The sequence below is a fragment of the Anabrus simplex genome, chromosome 2 (assembly GCF_040414725.1).
Source record: "Anabrus simplex isolate iqAnaSimp1 chromosome 2, ASM4041472v1, whole genome shotgun sequence".
Classification (NCBI taxonomy): domain Eukaryota; kingdom Metazoa; phylum Arthropoda; class Insecta; order Orthoptera; family Tettigoniidae; genus Anabrus; species Anabrus simplex.
This window is the reverse complement of record NC_090266.1, coordinates 1,120,799,707-1,120,821,387: the sequence shown is the minus strand read 5'-3', so window position 1 is coordinate 1,120,821,387 and position 21,681 is coordinate 1,120,799,707. Positions and strand designations below refer to the sequence as shown.

General features: G+C 43.8%; 1 protein-coding gene across 2 annotated transcripts in view; it reads right to left on the bottom strand.

The window, feature by feature from the left end:
- Positions 1-17,988: 17,988 nt before the first annotated feature.
- The window catches only part of LOC136863332 (potassium channel subfamily K member 6), a 293,834-nt gene continuing 290,141 nt past the window's right edge, over positions 17,989-21,681 (bottom strand). For both annotated transcript variants that reach the window (XM_067139719.2, XM_067139718.2), the window contains one exon: positions 17,989-18,716. In XM_067139719.2, the coding sequence (XP_066995820.2) occupies positions 18,439-18,716 (278 nt within the window). In that variant the 3' untranslated portion in view covers positions 17,989-18,438. The remainder of the gene's footprint in view (positions 18,717-21,681) is intronic.

Sequence of the window (21,681 nt, the reverse complement as noted above, 5' to 3'; positions counted from 1 at the left end):
CTAGCTCAGCAGTTTAACTCTCGGGGCGGGTCCGAAGCGTATCCACCATGTAACTTTCCCTAAAATGTAAAGACACTTTGTATTTATTCTATCTTTTAAGCTACATATTGGGATAGAGAGTGCTTAACCCTCTCGAGCTCCCACTCATATTGTTTTGAGGTGAACTTATTTCTCACAACCGATTCTTCCTTAATGTAATGTAAATTGTTCTTTTCTAAAGTCACCTCTGTAGTATGGGATTAGCCCTTGCATTAGTGGCCTAGAGCCAGATTAGGTTTTAAAACAAAATGTATTAGGAGTGCAGATCGCCTCCTCTCAAATAGTTATTTTAGAGGTCATGTAATTAACCTTTTTCTCACTTAATAGGCCTCAGTAGGTTGGGTATTTTACCCCTGTGTCTATGTCCTTAGAGGACAACTTGAAGGTGGAGTTTGGTGTGGCCTTTTGATAGCCTTAAAATTTAAAGAGCGGATCGCTCTTTTGGAATTTGGTTTCTGCGTGCCTCTAGGAGGTCTTACTGTGTAATTTGGAGCTAGTGCTCCTGGGCGTGATTGGGGTTTTCTGCCCCTTTGTTAAACCTTATGTACATGTAAGCTTCGGCTAACTGCTCAAGAATTGTGAGTCCGGGGCTCGAAGCCCAAAGCTTGTAAATACTGTTGTTGCTCTTTTGTTGCCTTGCTACTCTGTACCTTCCATGCTTGTTATTTCTTGATTTTGAAAAGAGAATATAACCTTGTTAAATTTTACATTAACTTTAATTTCGTAGGTTGAGACCCGTTCACCCCCGCACCTTCTTTCACCTCTACCTACCACAAAAATACGGTAACAAGTGGTAGCAGAGCGTGGTTGAATGGGTCTCAATTTAGCCCCTTTTGACGGCTAAACATTGCTTTGATCCGAACTCTAACAATTTTCTCAGTTGCTGGAATTTTTGATTTGTCCTGTTTCAAAATTGTTCTGTCATCATGCCCGGCCCTCGCGATGTTCTCCATCTTAACTATTTGCGCAAGGAGGAGTTGATCTATGAGTTAACTATCAGAAATGTGCAATCTGGAGGCACGGTTGCAGTAGACACAAACAAGCTTAGAGAGTCCCTTGATTTGCCCATTTCCATCCCCACTTTGGGAGAGAAAGAAATTGACGACTCTCTTTCCACGATCATCGAGAATATTACTGGGCTAGCATCTGTAGTTAGTTTTTTTTGACGAAAATGATCCTTCTCCTAATCAAATTAAGCGTGTGCAAGCCAGTCTATTTCATTTTTCAAATAGAGTTAACGATCTGTTGTCTCTAAAGTTGAATGACGTTCAGAGGAAGGAAGCTAGTACGGTGCTTGAAAATATTTCTGAATTATCTAGTAAGGTCACTCAATTGTTAACTGGGGAAGTTCCTCCCAAAACTGATCTACCCGCTACGGTGAATGTAGGTAGCGAGGAAGAGCCTCCTAAGGGAGAAGTCAATAGGAAAACCGTTGGAGCTCAAACTATCTCTGCCCCATTGGACAACGAGTCTGAACGCCGTACGTCGTTGAATAATGTACGTTCTGAACTAACTTCTTTGCCACTGAAACCTTTACCTACTATGTCACCTGGGTTCAGCAGCTTGCCTCATCCATTAGCTATGTTGCTCAGAGGTATCTCTAAGTTTTCTGTTAATACCACCAGTGAAGTTATTTCATTCTCAAGGTTTTTAGTTGAATTTCAGGATCATGCCCTTGTTTTTTCTCTTTCCCCATGTCAGATTTTGCAAATCATCTATCCCTATGCAATAGGTATTCTCTCAGACAAAATTGTAAGAGCCATTGCCGAACAGTCATCTATTGAAGATTTTCATGCACATCTGCTTGCAAATTTTATTCCTGCACGCGCGAGGTCATCTCTGATTCAGAACTATCGAGTACAGAGATTGGATGAAAATCTGGCTGATTTCATACAAGACATTAAGTTCTATACCAGGGTGTTTGCTCTTCACTTCCCTGAGGATAAGATTGTACAGGCTATTGTGGAAGGCATTTCACCATCTTATAGGTCATATTTGTGTTTCGCGGCGTGCTCGCAAACCTTCTCTGAACTTGAAGAATTGGCCGTCTCAGCGGAAGGAGTTAGATACGCCGATTCCCTACGTGTAGCGAAAGAACCCCCGCCTTCTTTTAGTAATCCTCGGCCTCCACCTCGCCGACCTGTGACACCCCGTAAATGTTATGCTTGCGGGTCACCTGACCATCTTCGCAATAAATGTCCATTGGTCAAAACTAGTAGGGCAAATAATGGAGCTGGTTCATCACAAGGCTGTTTTAAATGTGGGGCTTTCTCACATATCGCCAAGAATTGCCCAAATTCAAATAGCACCCCCTCCTGCTCAACCTCTGGTGCAAATTCCACCAATGCCAATAATAAAAAGTGACTAGTGGCTTCGGCTGAGTCGACTAATCCACCTTTCCGAGGCTCAGCCCCTGGTAAACAGGTCGAAAATTCAGGGAACGTTCAATCTTCCAATTCATCTTGTGAATGCCCCAAAGAATGTCTTAGGATTGCGGCGGATACCCCCGCACCTGTTCCTTTTCTTAAAATTGAGTTAAATAATGAACCAATAACAGCTCTACTAGATTCAGGCAGTGTTTGTTCTATTATTTCGGCTGAATGGTATTCAAAATTGAAATCTGTTTGTAAGCTTCCTGACTATTGTTCCTCTTCGATCCAATATGTTTCGGCTAATTCATCTCCATTAGAAATTCTAGGTTGTTTACAGGTCAAAATTCGTATTTTTAAATTTACATGGAAAATCAAATTGTTTGTGGCCAAGCACTTGTCTTGCCCCATTATATTGGGAGCTGACTTCATTTCTCACACTGGTTTCGTGCTTGATCTTCAGAGTAGGTCGTGTACTTTCAAATTTGCTTCCAATTGTAAAATCCCCTTGTTAAAATGTAATTCTGCATCATGTTCATCTATTTCGCCTACCCAGGATGAGATGTTGTTAGACCTTAGACATCTACCTGAGGAGCAGGCTGATAGTATTCGTAAGTTGTGTCAGTCGTTTCCAGAGGTGTTCTCTGATACTCTTGGTGTTACTGACCTTATTGAATACAAAATTGAGGTCACGGATTCGATTCCTGTCCGTTTTCCACCTTATAGGCTATCTCCACCAAAAATGAAGGCTCTGAAAGAAATTATCGATCAGATGTTGAAGGATGGTATTATTAGGCCCTCTAAGTCGGCGTATTCTTCCCCTATTTTTCTAGTCCCGAAACCCCAAGGGGGCTTCAGGCCTGCCATCGATTATAGGGCTCTCAATCGGAAGGTGGTGTTACAATCTGTGCCCCTTCCTGACCTTCATTCTTGTTTTTCATGGTTTCGTAAGGCCAAGTTCTTTACTATTTTGGACTTGAATCAGGCCTATAATCAAATTCCCCTTGCCGAAGAGTCTAAACATCTTACAGCGTTTGCCACGGATTGGAATTTGTATGAATACAACCGCGTGCCTTTCGGGCTCCCCACGGGAGCAGCTGTACTCACTAGGCTGCTAGATAGGGTCTTCTCCGACATCAAATTTGAGTACTTGTATCACTACTTGGATGATGTCGTCGTATTTTCGGAGACCTTTGAAGAACATCTAGATCATCTGCGAGAAGTTCTCAATCGCCTTCGTAAGGTTGGGTTAACTGTCAAGTTGTCCAAGGTTGCCTTTGCTAAGCCCTCTATGTCATTCCTAGGGCATATTGTCTCACCTGATGGCGTTGCCGTCGATCATTCTAGAACACAGGCCATCCGTGATTTTAAACCTCCCAAGGACATTAAAGGTATCGCCAGGTTCATTGGTATGGTGAATTTCTTCAGGAAGTTTATTCCTAACTTCGCTAATAGAGCGGCGCCCTTGAACCTTCTTCGTAGGAAAGGCATCAAATTCGAGTGGGGACCTTCTCAACAAGCCACTTTTGAAGATCTTAAATTAGCTCTCTGTAATGCCCCTGTCCTTGCTATACCTGATTTCTCAAAGAAATTCATCGTCCAAACCGACGCGTCGTCGTCGGCGGTAGCTGCAGTCCTTCTTCAAGAGACTGAACTAGGGAGGCGACCCATCGCCTATGCATCTAGGACTCTATCGGCTCAAGAAGCCAAGTATTCCATCTATGAGCTCGAAGGTTTGGCAGTCTTATTTGCCTTAGAAAAGTTCCGTCTCTATCTGGAACATGTCAAATTCGACCTGGAGACAGTTAATCAAGCCTTAAGCTGGGTCTTAGGTAGGCCGCGTCGTACTGGTCGTATAGCCCGTTGGGCCATCCGAATTTCTGCCTTCCAATTCGATGTCAGGCATATCAGAGGGACCGAAAAATGTTGTTGCCGATGGACTCAGCCGTATGTTTTCCAACGACGTCGAGACCCATGAACCGGTCGACAGTTCATCCCCTACCGAGTCCATACTATTTGATGTTAATGCCATCTTAACAGATGCTCCCATGCTCTTTAGGGATATCGAGAAATACCAACGTGAAGATCCGACGCTGGCTCCGATAATGGAAACCCTTTCTTCTTGGGAACATGTCGTCCCTTATGTTCTGAGGAATGGTGTTTTATGTTGCCCATCGAGGCATGATAAGATGATGAAAGTTGTCGTTCCAGCTGTTCTTTTACCTATGATCTTCAAGTATTATCATGAGACCCCATTAGGAGGGCATCTAGGCATCTTTAAAACTCGTGAGAAGATTCGTGAAATGTTCATCTGGAAGGGTATGGACGGTGAAATCCGTGAACTAGTGAAGGCTTGTAAATCCTGTTTGCTTAGTAAACCAACCATGTCCACTAAGGTAGGCCTTTTGTCTTCTCATCAAGCGTCGCGCCCCATGGAACGCCTGTATATTGATTATGTAGGACCCTTCCCCCAGTCGAAGGGAAATGCCAACAAGTTCATCTTTGTATGTGTAGATGGTTTTACAAGATTTTCCTGTTTATTTCCGACTAAGCTGGCTACCGCTCAGTCCACCATTACTTGCCTAAATTCTATTTTTGCTTCTTTTGGTCCGTGTCAATATATTGTATCTGATAATGCTAAGGCTTTCACATCTAATTTATTTCGTAAATTCTGCTTTGACCTGTCCATATCTCATGTGACAACTTCTGCTTATTACCCTCAACCATCTCTGGCTGAACGGGTTAATCGTAATCTCAGGTCCGCGCTTATTGCCTATCATCATGAAGATCATTCTAGATGGGACACGTCCCTGCATTGGTTAGCTTTTGCTTTGAATTCGGCGGTTCATGAATCTCACAAGTTTACCCCAGCTTCGTTGATTGTCAAGTTCGTTCCCAACACGCCGCTCTCTAACCTCTGGTCTCTGAGTGACATTCTACCCGAGACAATAGACCCGGACAATATTAAAGATCTATGGAAGAAGGCTAAAGCCAATCTTAAAGTGTCTCATGAAAAGGTTAGGGAAAGATGTGATCGTGGACGGAGACCCACCCATTTGAAGGTAGGTGACCAGGTGATGGTCAAGAATTTTGTTCCCGCGGGCAAGCTTGCCCCCAGATTTCATGGGCCGTGTATCATTCTAGATTTCCGTACGCCGGTCACATTATTATTAAGCAATCCAGCCACCGAGAGGATATTTAGGGTTCACCTGTCGCAGGTGAAACCTGTATAATTTCTGTGCTAACTTGCCTCATATAGTCTTGAAAGGAATATGAAGGTTATATTTTTTTTGAGTTTTCACTTTTAAGGCATTCTGCCTGTTGTATGTCCGGCGCTCCCTTCTCGCTCCGCCAGCCAGCTGCACGCGCGCCTGTGTATCATTCTGCTAGCTTCGACGCGCAGCCCTCAGTGCGCGTGCCTGACCATCGAATGTACTATAAATAGGAGCTCCCTGCCTGCTCACTTGCCCACTTGCCCCGGTGTCCAGCTCCAGAATACACCCTACGTCGAGCACGGAGGCTACTCCTCTTGAAAATGTGCTTCGACCAGGTGGACTGAATTTCTGGCAGTACGAGGTTTCACCTCTGGTCACCGCTCCCTTACCTGTTTCCGCTGCCTATGTTCCGTAATTCTTTTACAAGCCATTTTCATTCCCTAACTTATGCAAGCTCCCTTAGTTTCGCTAGGTGGAATTTCTTCAATCAGTTGAACTTGCTTTTTAGGAATTCAGGCACTTCAACAAACAAGGACTCTCATGACATTTATATTAGTGTGCCAGATAGTTCTCGACTATCAACGTGTCAATTCACAAAGACTATCTTTTCAAGATAGAAGTGTATATAAAGACTGCAAACCTGTACATATTGTATAAAGACAGACTTTTCTCAAGATTCAATATTACTTTTTGCTTCAAAATAAATTTCAGTTATTTGTGTAAATATTATAAAGTGAAGCAAATAAAGTTGTGTTCTGTGAACTTCAACCTTGGTTACAACACAACTCTATGGCGACGGGGTAAAAAAGCAACAAACTACAATTCTTCGGCCCCAGTTGCCAACTCTATAGCGACGAGGTACACACGAAACCAACACTACAATTCAACGGGCCCAGTTGTCAACTCTACGGCGACGTGCTAAACAACAACGACACTCCAACCAGTTCTGACACACAGCTTATCTTACTCTTGCTTGCACGCATCTCGCAATGGCTACTGCGGAACAACTTGCTACGGTTTTCCAAGCCTTACAGCAGCAACAACAACAGTTTATGCAACAACAACAGGCAGCATTAATTCAGGCTATTCAAGCTATTTCTGTCTCTATACAGCCATCAGCTATTCCTCCGTTCTCTGCTTTTGATCCGGCTAAGGAAGAATGGTCAGTTTTTTTAGCCCGCTTGCAACAGCATTTCATCTGCCATTCTGTCACAGACGATCAACGCCGCCGCGCACTATTTCTTAGTTCGGTTGGCAATGCTACGTGTGAATTACTACGTAAATTAAGTCCAGAAGAACACTTATCTGAGGTACCCTTCACGCAGCTCTTGGCCCGTCTCACGGAACACTATGCCAAAGCTCCTCACATAGTGGCTGCTCGCTATAAATTTTTTCAGAGCAGAAAGCAACCCCATCAGACACATACTGAATGGATAACTGAATTGCGTGGTCTAGCTAAACCCTGCCAGTTCATCTGCTCCAAGGACGGTTGTGGTTCATCCTACACTGATTCTCTCATTCGGGACATGATAATTTTACATACTCCTGAAGACAAAATACGTTTTGACGCTGTCAAGCAGAGTAACCCTTCTTTAGAAGACGTCCAGCGTATTGCTACGGTTTATGAGCTTACTACCAAGACTGCCGCAGCCATAGCTTCTCCACACGAAGTTGCACAAGTCTCGCCTCAGGCCCGCAAGTCCTCTGCTACAGTGAACCGTAAGGATAAGGCGCTCTCCACCAAGCATTCTCGCCAGGTTCCCTCACGTAATGCTACACGGAAGCCCAATTCTAAAAGCACCTCGAAACTCCTGCCTTCCTGCCGAGGTTGTTTCAAGCATCATGAACGTCGTGACTGTCGTTTTTTCAAAGCTACTTGTGAACGATGTAATAAACTTGGACACATTCAGACTGTCTGTCAAAGTTCGCTCCGCCCTGCTAAGACTACTGCAGCGCGCCGGAAGCATATACAGCCCCGCCAAGACATGGAAGTTGATCAGATCAATCTTATTCTTCCCACAAAGGATTCTCACAAAATCATCATTCCTCTCTCATTCTCTGATCGATCTGTCGATTTTCAATTAGACACTGGATCACCTGTCTCTATTATTAACCTGACTACCTACCACGACTTAGGTTCACCTTCATGCTCTCCAGCTGACATCCAGCTCGTGACATTTAACAAGAAGAAAATTGACATCAAAGGTCAAATTAAGCTTCAGGCTAGTTATAAAGGAATTCAGAAAGCCATTCCTCTTCTCGTAGTTAACAACTACACTGCATCAAACATTATGGGCATGGATCTATTTAACTTATTTGGTTTCCAGATACATGACAACATTAACGTCGTATCTACATTGCATCCTACTTCTGACGTTACCGCTCTCCTAGAGCAGTTTCCTGAAGTCTTCGACTCTCAGCTCGGAACAGCAAAAGACTATACAGCTCACATACAGCTGAAATCCGGAGCTAAGCCTCGCTTCCTCAAAGCACGTCCAGTACCCCTAGCACTTCAAGACCAGGTCACGAAAGAATTAGAACGATGGATACAAACTGGAATTGTAGTACCAGTTACTTCTAGTCAATGGGCTACTCCACTCGTGGTAATCAAGAAACCTGATGGTAATGTTCGACTTTGTGGCGATTTTCGATCTACAGTCAACGCACAACTCGAAACCGATATCTTTCCTATTCCACGTCCAGAAGACTTATTCCGTCGTCTCTCTGGTGGACAATTCTTCTCTCGAGTTGATCTTAAAGAAGCATATCTCCAGCTACTTTTAGACGAAGAATCTAAGAAATTTCTCACACTCAACACTCCTCTCGGACTGCTCCAGCTCCAGCGGCTCCCATTTGGTGTTTCATCCTCAGCGGCTATTTTTCAGCGCTATTTGGCTCAACTCACCGCCTCAATTCCCGGTTGTGCTAACTACCTGGATGATATTATTGTTACTGGAAAAGATCATCAGGAACATCTAACCAATCTCCGCCTTCTTCTCCAGAAATTGAAAGACAATGGCCTACGAGCGAATCTCGCTAAATGTACCTTCTTTCAGCCTCAAGTTCACTACCTCGGACATATACTTGATAAGAATGGAATTCGTCCTAGTATGCAGAATGTCTCCGCGATAGTAAACATGCCAGCACCTCAGAACATCAAGCAGCTTCAGTCCTTCATAGGCAAAGCGAACTATTATAATAAGTTCATTCCACGCTTCGCTACAGTGGCAGCTCCATTAAACGCTCTACGTAAAAAAGGTGTTAAGTTTCAGTGGACTCCGCAATGCCAACAGGCATGGAAAACAATCAACAACGCCTTAATTCAAGCTATACAACTCACTCATTTTCAGCCCGACAAGATCATCACGCTAGCTACTGACGCTTCAGACTATGGTGTCGGTGCCGTTCTCTCCCAGAAGGATCGTCATGGACAAGAACGCCCCATCGCCTTCGCTTCGAAAACACTTAATGACCATCAACGTCGATACTCACAGATAGAGAAAGAAGCTTTAGCCATCATCTTTGGTATTCGCCGTTTCAATGAATATCTTTATGGCAACCATTTCCTGATCATTACCGATCATAAGCCTCTCGTACACTTATTCCATCCTGGTAATAAGATCCCAGAGAATTCCCTCAGAAAGCTTCAAAGATGGTCCATGTTCCTTTCTGATTATTCCTATCAGATTGTATATCGAGCCACATCCCAGCATTGTAATGCTGATGCCCTTTCCCGCTTACCCGTTGGTCCTGATACTGCCTTCGATTCTCAAGAATCTGAATGTCTTCAGTTGGCCATAGAACTTGAAGATACTGTATCCAGTTTTCCTATTGATGCTACCTGCATAGCTAAAGCTACGGATAAGGACAGTACACTTGCTACTGTACGTACTTACATCCGCAACGGTTGGCCTCTTCAGAGCACACTTCCTGCCCACCTGGCACCTTATCATCGTATGCAGCATCGTCTCACGACTCGTGCCGGAGTTGTACTACTAGAAGCAGGCACCATCTTCCGAGTGGTTATCCCACTTAGCCTACAGAAACAAGTTCTCGAATTATTACACCAAAGCCATTGGGGTATCTCCAGAACAAAGCAACTCGCCCGTCAACACTGCTACTGGCCCGGTATTGATGCCGCCATCGAAAAGCTAATACGTCATTGTGAGCAATGTCAAACGAATCAGAACGCCCCGTCTTCTGATCTTGCTTCATGGCCTCCTGCTACTACTCCATGGGAACGAGTTCACATCGATTTCGCAGGTCCTTTCCTCAATTCCATGTGGTTAATAGTCATCGATTCACTGTCAAACTTTCCATATGTCGTGGATATGCATTCGACTACTACAACCGAAGCTACCATTCGTGCTCTCCAGAAAATCTTTACTACAGAAGGTTTACCGCAAGTACTCATTTCAGACAACGGACCTCAATTTACAGCTACTGCTTTTCAGAACTTTTGTACACATAATGGCATTCGTCATATCCTAGCACCACCTTTTCACCCTCAATCTAATGGTGAAGCTGAACGCTTCGTACAAACATTTAAACGAAGTATGAAGAAAGCTGTCTCTTCAGGCTTAACTAAAGACCAAGCCTTGCTCCAACTCTTAAACAACTACAGAACTCTACCCGGCGCTGATAATGTCACTCCTGCACAGAAGCTCCATGGACGACCTCACAGAACTTTACTTTCTCTGTTACAGCCTCTTCCGGCCCAGCATAAGACCTCACCAACGAAGTTCTCCCTCAACGACAAGGTCTACACCAGGACATTCAAATCCAACCCACTCTGGATACCTGGAGTCATCTGCAGATCTTTGGGTCATCGTCTCTACGAGATACAGACTACGGAGAAACGTATCTGCCGCCATCAAGATCAGATACATCTGCGCTACCGCCCCTGTCCAGCCATTGATGCTATTGCTAAACCAGATAAATCTATTGCTGAACGCGCTTTAGATCATTTAATAACAATGGGTTCCTTTCAGGACGAGACAGCGCCACTCCGCCCAGTTCCAGCTCCGGACAATACAACAGAGACATCAGCAGCTCCGCCCCAGCATCGCAGTCGCCGCCAGCGCCGCCGCCGTTTCACGCCGTACCGGCGCATTTAGGAGGGGAGGGTGTTGTATGTCCGGCGCTCCCTTCTCGCTCCGCCAGCCAGCTGCACGCGCGCCTGTGTATCATTCTGCTAGCTTCGACGCGCAGCCCTCAGTGCGCGTGCCTGACCATCGAATGTACTATAAATAGGAGCTCCCTGCCTGCTCACTTGCCCACTTGCCCCGGTGTCCAGCTCCAGAATACACCCTACGTCGAGCACGGAGGCTACTCCTCTTGAAAATGTGCTTCGACCAGGTGGACTGAATTTCTGGCAGTACGAGGTTTCACCTCTGGTCACCGCTCCCTTACCTGTTTCCGCTGCCTATGTTCCGTAATTCTTTTACAAGCCATTTTCATTCCCTAACTTATGCAAGCTCCCTTAGTTTCGCTAGGTGGAATTTCTTCAATCAGTTGAACTTGCTTTTTAGGAATTCAGGCACTTCAACAAACAAGGACTCTCATGACATTTATATTAGTGTGCCAGATAGTTCTCGACTATCAACGTGTCAATTCACAAAGACTATCTTTTCAAGATAGAAGTGTATATAAAGACTGCAAACCTGTACATATTGTATAAAGACAGACTTTTCTCAAGATTCAATATTACTTTTTGCTTCAAAATAAATTTCAGTTATTTGTGTAAATATTATAAAGTGAAGCAAATAAAGTTGTGTTCTGTGAACTTCAACCTTGGTTACAACACTGCCCCTTCTATAATATTTTGTTTTATATGTAAGCATTTTGTAAAACCGTCCCCGAACCGTTAAACTGCTACCCTGTCGTTGCCGCGGCCATTACCACGCTCCCGTCTCCTGCTCCACAACACCCAGTGGCTTATTAATGCCATAAATATCTGCACGCCGCTGGCCCCTCAACCTCTCCACAAAGCCTGTGCCCTCAAAAAATGATGATGGTCCAACAAATTCTGCCGTCGAGTTTTAATGTTTCAGTGCCCCCGCAGCCGCGCGGCGCCGTACCGCTACTGGAATAGAGGAAGGGCCCCCTCTTCTCCAGCGAGGTCGACCAGTGTACGGCGAGCCGGAGCCCTCCTCTCGGCCAAGGCTGATGTGCGGCGCACGACCTGCTACTTGCCCGCAGCCTGTATATGTTCGCCGCGGGCGCGGCGTGCTTCAACACCACTACTCCTCTCATAGTGCGGGCGAGCGGTATCTCAGGGTACTTGAGGGGTCCGGGCGGCCTCCTCTGAACTCGAGCAGTGGCGGCTGGTCTGGCCGTTAAAATTATCAACATTGAAGTACATATCCAGCTATATGGACATTCCAGTTCAACATTACTACCTTTTCTTGCATTTTACTGCAATACCTGGTGGACTTAGAAAATTTTTCCTCAACTTTAAAAACTAAAGTTTTCCTTCTGAATTCCACTTCTACAAACATAAAGACATTACTTCAGCAGTTACTACGAGAATTTTTGAAACTGGATCAAATCAAATTTCAACAATTTTATAATGCTTCTGCAATTAATCTCCATATCAACATCATAACTTGGACCTTGTTTTCAAACAAAAGTTTATGTTCTTCTGTGTTACCCCTTGGAGGAACTTTTGGGGAGGGAGGTCTGTACCGGGCGGTACACCTCCACGCCGCTTATTTAAAATTTGCGCCAGTTGAAACTCCTCTGCTGGAGGAAGTCTGAACTTTATCTACGGTATTAATTTTCAAGTTTCTCAGAAGATGTCACTACTTGGAAATTTTGGAGTTTTTGAACTGGGTCATTTTTGATGTATTTTTGTTTTACCTGTAGTAAGAAGTGTGAACTTTCTCTTCTAGAGGACACTACTGAAGAACTACAATAGTGCACCCTAGTGCAAGGTGAAAGAACTGTTTTTTGGAGAAATTTTTATTTCAAAAGTTTGTTTCTTGTTAAATTTCTTTCTGTTATTGTTTAAGTTGGCTGTATACCCCTTTCTTTCCCCTTGTTTTGAATTTAGCCAATCCTGAATTTCTCGAATTAATTTTCCACCAATAATATGTTTCTTCTTCGTATTGTGTAGGGGTTTTCTTGGTGAACCAATAAAGGATTGTGGGCGGGTGTTCTCATTCCAAAAACGCCTCGAACTTTCCGCGAGAGTATATAAACTGCTGATTTTCGGGTCTCCGGGCCACTTCAGTACCATCTTTCAGTGTGTAAAGTACATAGCAGGGGGCGGGAAGCGCCTCTTTCTTCGGGCAGCAGTTCAACAACCAGGTAATGGCCATTTAATAACTTCTTTTCTTGCTAGCTCAGCAGTTTAACTCTCGGGGCGGGTCCGAAGCGTATCCACCATGTAACTTTCCCTAAAATGTAAAGACACTTTGTATTTATTCTATCTTTTAAGCTACATATTGGGATAGAGAGTGCTTAACCCTCTCGAGCTCCCACTCATATTGTTTTGAGGTGAACTTATTTCTCACAACCGATTCTTCCTTAATGTAATGTAAATTGTTCTTTTCTAAAGTCACCTCTGTAGTATGGGATTAGCCCTTGCATTAGTGGCCTAGAGCCAGATTAGGTTTTAAAACAAAATGTATTAGGAGTGCAGATCGCCTCCTCTCAAATTGTTATTTTAGAGGTCATGTAATTAACCTTTTTCTCACTTAATAGGCCTCAGTAGGTTGGGTATTTTACCCCTGTGTCTATGTCCTTAGAGGACAACTTGAAGGTGGAGTTTGGTGTGGCCTTTTGATAGCCTTAAAATTTAAAGAGCGGATCGCTCTTTTGGAATTTATTTCTGCGTGCCTCTAGGTCTTACTGTGTAATTTGGAGCTAGTGCTCCTGGGCGTGATTGGGGTTTTCTGCCCCTTTGTTAAACCTTATGTACATGTAAGCTTCGGCTAACTGCTCAAGAATTGTGAGTCCGGGGCTCGAAGCCCAAAGCCTGTAAATACTGTTGTTGCTCTTTTGTTGCCTTGCTACTCTGTACCTTCCATGCTTGTTATTTCTTGATTTTGAAAAGAGAATATAACCTTGTTAAATTTTACATTAACTTTAATTTCGTAGGTTGAGACCCGTTCACCCCCGCACCTTCTTTCACCTCTACCTACCACAAAAATACGGTAACAGAATTAAAACCAGACTACATGAAAAAAATTATCATAATATTTTTTGAGCTAGTACACCTAACTTACGGTACCTGAGCATGAACAAAGTAATATAATGATCAAAAGTGTAGAAGTTTAAAATTAAATATCCGCCTCTGTGGTGTAGTGGTTTGTGTGATTAGCTGCCACCCCCCGGAGGCCCGGGTTCGATTCCCGGTTCCGCCACGAAATTTGAAAAGTGGTACGAGGGCTGGAACGGGCTCCACTCAGCCTCGGGAGGTCAACTGAGTAGGAGTGGGTTCGATTCCCACCTCAGCCATCTTGGAAGTGGTTTTCTGTGGTTTCCCAATTCTCCTCCAGGCAAATGCCGGGATGGTACCTAACTTAAGGCCACGGTCGCTTCCTTCCCTCTTCCTTTCTATTCCTTCCAATCTTCCCATCCCCCGCAAGGCCCCTGTTCAGCATAGCAGGTGAGGCCGCCTGGGCGAGGTATACTGGTAATCCTCCCCAGTTATATCCCCCGATCCAGAGTCTGAAGCTGTAGGACACTGCCCTTGTGGCGGTAGAGGTGGGATCCCTCGCTGAGTCCGAGGGAAAAATCGACCCTGGAGGGTAAACAGATCAAGAAGGAGAAGAAGAAGAAGAAGTTTAAAATTAAATAATAGGCCTAACATATGGGTATGCGGGAGGAACTGAAGTACAAGGGTATCTAATCTGGCCATAAACTGCTGATAGGAAATTACGTAAGTTGATAGCCCGTTTGGTGACCTAAACCAACATTATTACAATAAATATTACAGCCAGCAATTTAGGCTACATTCAGGAAAACACGCAAACATTGGAAAATTGCGTTACATTACAACAGTGTGTCCGCCTTAGAGCGTAACGGATAGTGTTATTACATGCCGTCCTCGGGGCCCGGGTTCGAATCCCGGTACTGCCAGAAATTTAAGAATGGTAAGAGGGCTGGTATGTGGTTGAAATGATATATACAGCGCAGCTCAAATATGCAGCTCAGCTCAAATGGCGGTCTGCTTGAAAAAGGAGCTGCACCGCCTCGGGATGAGGACGTGAGTTTATTATTATAATAGAATGATATAAATTTTATATAATAATAGAATAAGTTATTCAAATTTTACATTACTATTATCAAATAAAACCGTGTCTAAATATTGAAGAATCTGAGAGGTCATTGATTTATATAAATGTACAAACAATTATTAAAATTATTGCCCACCTCTGTGGTATAGTGATCAGTGTGATTAGCGGCCACCTCTGGAAGCCCGGTTTCGATTCCCGGCTGTGCAGCGAAATTTGAAAAGTGGTACGAGTGCTGGAACGGGGTCTACTCAGCCTCGGGAAGTCAACTGTGTAGAGGGGTGTTCGATTCCCACCTCAGCCATCTTCGAAGTGGTTTTCCACTTCTCCTCCAGGCAAATGCCGGGGTGGTACCTAACTTAAGGCCACGGCCGCTTCCTTCCTTCTTCCTTGTCTATCCTTTCCTATCTTCCCCTGTTCAGCATAGGAGGTGAGGCTGCCGGGACGAGGTCCTGGTCCTCCTGCCCAGTTGTATCCCCGACCGAGGGTTTGAAGCTCTAGGACACTGCCTTTGAGGCGGTAGAGGTGGGATCCCTGGCTGATTCCGAGGGAAAAACCAACCCTGGACGGTAAATGGGTTAAGAAAGAAAGAAGGAAAGAAAGATTATTACAATAATTACCATCCCAATACAGTGACAAACACAATTTATATACAAGCATTGAAGGCAGCCCTGTTTCGTTCGGGGTATTCCCGACAAACGAGAAAGATTTCAGGGAATTAGGAAAGTCGAATTGTGGCATTCCATTTTAGCAGCTTCCCTCTCCTTACTTCGAATTGACATTCCACACAACGAAGCTATAGGAAAAGATTATGATCAAGATATGGTCAGTAAAAATATTTTGATAGACAAGCTTTTTAAAAAAGCAAATAGAATAAACTTGGTGATTATTACTTCATTTTTCTCTAGCAAAATTTATACTAACCTCATACAGATCTGAAGTTCTGTTGGCTGCTATTTATGACGTCGGCAATTCTGCACCAGTTTTCCCCTCCTATTCTTAACTTTCGGAAATCTAAATAATTTAGTCCCTTTAAATGAGTGACTTTAACAATCTGGAGCGACACAATAACTATTATAACTTTTATCCCATTGCATTGGCTAACACGCAGGCGACAGCAAGTAGAGAGCTTTGGTCCTAAAATTGTTGCTGCCACAAAGAATTTGGGAGCTGACCAGACCTGTGTATGTAGACCTTTACCAGAGTGTAAAAAAACCTTGTCTGGAATGAGGAAATACCAAAGAAGTGTAAAGATGTTATGCACCCATATTGACTTATGCGGCTGAAACCTGGACAGTGGCAAGTAGGGAGAAGAGTAGAATTCAAGCCAGCGAAATGAAGTACGTAAGAAATATGATAGGAAAGACGAGGGACGACAGATTGAGAAATGAAGATGTGAGAAAGGTCTGAATGGAAAGCCTAAATGAGAGAACTGAGATGGTTTGGATGGTACAGAGGACAGAGGGGAAAAGAACACCAGGACCATGGCGAATATAAGACCAAGTGCGAGGACTCAGCCATTATAGCATGATAGTTAGTGGTCCCGCCACTGCAAGCACTGTAAGCGAGTATATCCAACACGTACTCAGTAATTCCAGCAAGCCGGGTATAGAAAAGTGCGGGATACATTTACTGAAATATCTCGCACACTAACAATTTGAGTTTTCTTTGCTTTCGGTTCCTAAACTCAGTTCATTGTGTGTTGGGTACTTCAAGCATGTATGTTATGTGGTGTGATTAATTTAACAGTTCAGCATGCCGTACTGTTTTTTGCCTGGCTGCAATTCAGGCTATGGTAGAGCAATTGATGATATGCGATATTTTCCGCCACGGAAGGATAGAAATCAATTTGAAAAATGGGCCAGAGCTTTTCCACGGAAGGATACTGAGTTAACGCGTAACAACAGAATTTGTTATGTTCATTTCGCTGATGATTTGATAGTAAAAACAGATAATTTTAAAGTGAATGGTAAAAAAGTGGATATCTCTCGTGTGAGATGTAATTTAAGTCCAGGAGCAGTGCCTCACATTTTCCGTAATTTGCTGCCAAATCTTCACGCAAGCTTTCGAAAGTCCAGTGACCGACAAATTGAGTTGGTAAGTAGAGTATTACTTTTAAATAGTTCATGGGTGTTGGTTTTAATGTGCTGAGAGTTATGTGCTATTTATCTGTATATGTACACTCCAGTAACCTGTGCTTTCCGCAACATGTGATGAAGGCCGTAGCTCTTATTTCCATTGTACCCTGCCGTGGTATTTTAATTGTAATCTCTCATGTTTTTTTTTAAGACAGTGCATATACTTACCAGTTACGGATAAATACCTTTCCTCTGGCATCATTCCTACGACCAGCTGATCGGTACTGTGGAGCTTGTCCACTCGAGTGCTGCCTGGCGGGGCGCGCTTGAACTCGAGGAGTCCTCACACTTGCTCTTATATTCGTCATGCCCAAACAGAAGATACAGATGGATTTCGAGGGAAGGAGTGTGAGAGGGATACATAGAACTAGGTGGACTGATTCAATAAATAGGAGTGCAAGAAGAAGAAACCTGGACTGGAGTAAAATGATGGAAGAGGAATGGTAGAAGGAGAGAGGAAGGTGGAGAAGTGCCATAAATGCCCCAACCCGGTAGGAGCTGGATAAGGGGACAAGAGGAGGATGATGATATCTAATTGTTAGAGCTATGTCAGCTCTAATTTTTGTAGAGATAATTATTCTCCTATACCGTGTTGCACCCCATTATGCTGTGAGTTTGGACCAGCAGCAACCCTGAGGTAAGTATCCAGCTCTTCACATCGAACATTTTCAAGGAGGAGTTTCAATGGGTGAAACTACACGAGACAAAACTAATTGTTCGCCTGACAACCAACCTACCACTGTGCACTGCAGTTTCTGCTAGGATGCACAAGCACTGCTACTCAGCCATTGAGATGATATACAAAACCAAACCACAGGCCAGTAGATGATGCCTGCTCTAATACGGGAATCACTGAAAGAAAAATAACTTGATCATGTCCATAAAATACCAGCAGTTAGCTCTTCTCTTTGTTTACTTGAAAGGATGATGCTGGAATGAATATAATTAAGACTGCAGGTGAGTAAATAAAAACTCTTCATCATGGTCAGGTGCTGCAGTATGTTGTATTGACAAATTACATAACATAGCAATTACATTTGAAAAGCTTGCATTTGGCCTATTTTAAGATGTTTTAGATGTACACAAATCAAAGATGATTCTACAGGAAAGAAACAGTGGCAGCCTAGAAGTAAATTGTACACTGATACCAGTAAGTGAATAAATAATTTTTGTAAATTATAATATTAAAATGATTGCAAGAACATTAGTCACATCAACTTGCTAGTCATGTTGAAGCTAAGCTACCTACATCAGTTGTGTCTCTCAGTATTAAAACAAAAAGAACAAAAAGTGCCATATTAACTAACAAGCTGGAAATTAGATTATGGTGAGAGTGTCAATGATAGCTTATTTTCAAGATGAATATGGTTCTTATGAAAGGTATTTGGTAATGCTGAAGAGGTCTGAAGACACTGCATGGATGGGAGGGGATTCTCTATGGTCGAGCATGGACAGGAGTGGTATCCTCTGGGCTAGGGGAATCATCTCGTCGTGACTTCACTCGCACAACAGCCCGACGTCCAGTTCCTCCATCGTCCAGTTGCTGAGTGTACTTGGGGCCAACGGCTCCTGGAGTCTGGAGCCGTACCTTTTCTGGATCTCCCGTCATTTCATCCGAACGCATCAGGAAGAAGAGCCCGAAGTTCAGTTGAGGGATGTCGTAGAACACGGTGAGAGTCAGCATCATGAAGGTGAGACCCACGAGAAGATATCCTGAAAGAATAGCACAGAGAAATTATTTAGTTTTAAATACTGACTATAATAGAGGGAATGAAAGTTCCCCTGAAGTTACCACAATGGGCAAGCTAGAAATGAACAAGTCCGCTTCTTCGCTGGCTGTGAAACCCTTTGCAAGTAGGCCGTAGCTGCATAGACTCTGACTACTACTTATATTAAGGAGAGTGGAATGGATCCATCAAGCTGAACATTCCCTTCTCCAGGAAGCTGAAACTTGCTTCAGGTAAGAATTCGTGTATTTCCTATCAGTAATAGAAAATCTAAAAGCAGTTGCAATAGTGCTGCACAAAGAAAATGGAAAAACTCAAACAGCCCTGAAATGGAAATTGCATTTTAAAAATTCTCGTTGGAAGAAATTATCCAGTTCCTGGGCCTGTGAAACGAAGCTTCTCCAATAGTTACATCTAACAATATCTGCATCTTTCTCTGCAGCGTGGTCTTGTCTCGGAGCTTAATGGATTTTAACCTTGGATTATCTTAAAGCCGCGAAATCACTGCGTTCTTAGAAATAGTGATGTAGAAGACATTGCCATAACCCTTGCTTTTTTTGGTATCACCGAGCTCGATAGCTGCAGTCGCTTAAGTGCGGCCAGTATCCAGTAATCGGGAGATAGTGGGCTCGAACCTCACTGTCGGCAGCCCTTAAGATGGTTTTCCGTGGTTTCCCATTTTTACACCAGGGAAATGCTGGGGCTGTACCTAAATTAAGGCCATGGCCGCTTCCTTCCCATTCCTAGGTATTTTCTATCCCATCGTCACCATAAGACATATCCATGTCGGTGCGACGTAAAGCAAATCGCAAGTTTTTAATATGCTGTGTTTCTCTTTGCAAAGGAAAGATTTGCCATTGTTTTAATTTTTATAAACGGCCGTAGCCGTGTTGAAACACCGGATCCCGTGAGATCTCCGAAGTTAAGCAACATTGGGCGTGGTCAGGAGTTGGATGGGTTGCCACGCGCTGTTGGTGGGGGTAAGGGAATGGAGGAGCGGAAAGGTGGTCGTGTGTGCTAGTTGTTTTACGTCGCACCGACACAGATAGGTCTTACGGCGACGATGGGACAGGAGAGGGCTAGGAGTGGGAAGGAAGCGGCCATGGCCTTAATTAAGGTACAGCCCCAACATTTGCCTGGTGTGAAAGTGGGAAACCACGGAAAACCATTTTCAGGGCTGCCGACAGTGGGGTTCGAACCTACTATCTCCCGAATACTGGATACTGGCCGCATTTAAGCGACTGCAGCTATCGAGTTCGGGAGCGGAAAGGAACTGGCCACCCTACCGCACGTAAACTCCGGCTCAGGAGCACCTCTACGGAGGTTCGGACCTGCCTTCGGGCAGAATAACCCTTACCTACCTAAATTTTATAAACCACATCATTAATACCTTGGACTGTACTCATGAGAATTTTCATTATTCCCTCGCAAGTTGTTTCTATATTACTTGGTTTTAATCCGCTATGCAAGCCCACAGTTAAGTTCCGTGGGTTTCGACTCTGCAAATGGGACTCGCTTGCATTGAATCCGGCTGTAAAAGCTGGCTGGGCAGATCGAGCAGGGCCAATCAAGCTATGTCAGATTGCTTTTGCCATAGCATACACTGTTCTTTTCCAGAAGTCCTCTACTATTATGTTACGACTGACCTATTCTAAGGTTTGATTTTTTATTTGATGAATTGTTATGTCGTTATTATTTATAATACCTGCAAGAGTTATTTCTAAATTTCAGTGGACTAGAGAGCCACATGCGTTGGTTATGTAGGTTCTTAATCTAAAATGCACAGAGCAAATTGGTTGCACTTCACGTGCTGTGTAGATTGATATTTGGAAGATTGATGGATAGAACTCCACAATATTCATGTGAGGCAAGTATCACGGCTGTTTCTTTATTCGTACCACGGCCACAATATTCCTAGTCCTTTCTGATCATACCATTCCCGAAAACCGGTATGAGGGCGACATCAAGCAAATAGCAAGGAGAAAAAATAAATTAATTGGCTTCTCTCAAACTGGAAGAAATGGCTTGTTCTTACGAAGCTGCAGAACAACAAGAGGGGGAAGTTAAAGTGCAATGTGGGTAAGTTCAAAGTTTCACAGAACACTTGGTTAATCATGCCATAATAAGTTATGAAATATGGAAAAAACATTTTCTTTCGATGTCTGTGAGGTGAAACTACATCCTCTTGGGATCAGCTGACAATCTTCTACTTATTCCTCATCTACCGCTTTTCCCACACCTGTGGGGTCGCGAGTGCAAACAGTACCACACACACACACACACACACGCACACACACAAAAGCACGCACGTTTGGTCCTGTTTTACGGCTGGATGCCCTTCCTGACGCCAGCCCTTTGGAGGGATGTTATCACTATTGCGTGTTTCTGTGGTGTTTAGTAGTGTCGTATGTTGTCTGAATATAAAGAGGGAAGGGTTGGGACAAACAGAAATGCCAAGTCCCCGAGCCAGAATAAGTAATCGGACTCGATTAAAATCCCCAGCCCGGTTGGGAATTGAACCCGGGACCCTCTGAACCGAAGGCCTCAACGCTGACCATTCAGCCAAGGAGTCAGACTTGGGACCAGCTGTCAATGATCAGTGTTTATACTCATTAAATTATTGGGTGGGGAAATACGTTTGTTCCATTTCATCATTTAGACTAGCCGAGCTGAGTGGCTCAGACGGTCGAGGCGCTGGCCTTCTGACCCCAAGTTGGCAGGTTTGATCCTGGCTCAGTCCGGTGGTATTTGAAGGTGCCCAAATACGTCAGCCTCGTGTTCGTAGATTTACGGACACATAGAAGAACTCCTGCGGAGCTAAATTTCAGCGCTACGGTGCCTCCGAAATCCGCAAAAGTAGTTAGTGGGACGTAAAGCCAATAACATTAATTATTTTTTCTTTCTTTCTTTCTTTCTTTCTTTCTTTCTTTCTTTCTTTCTTTCTTTCTTAA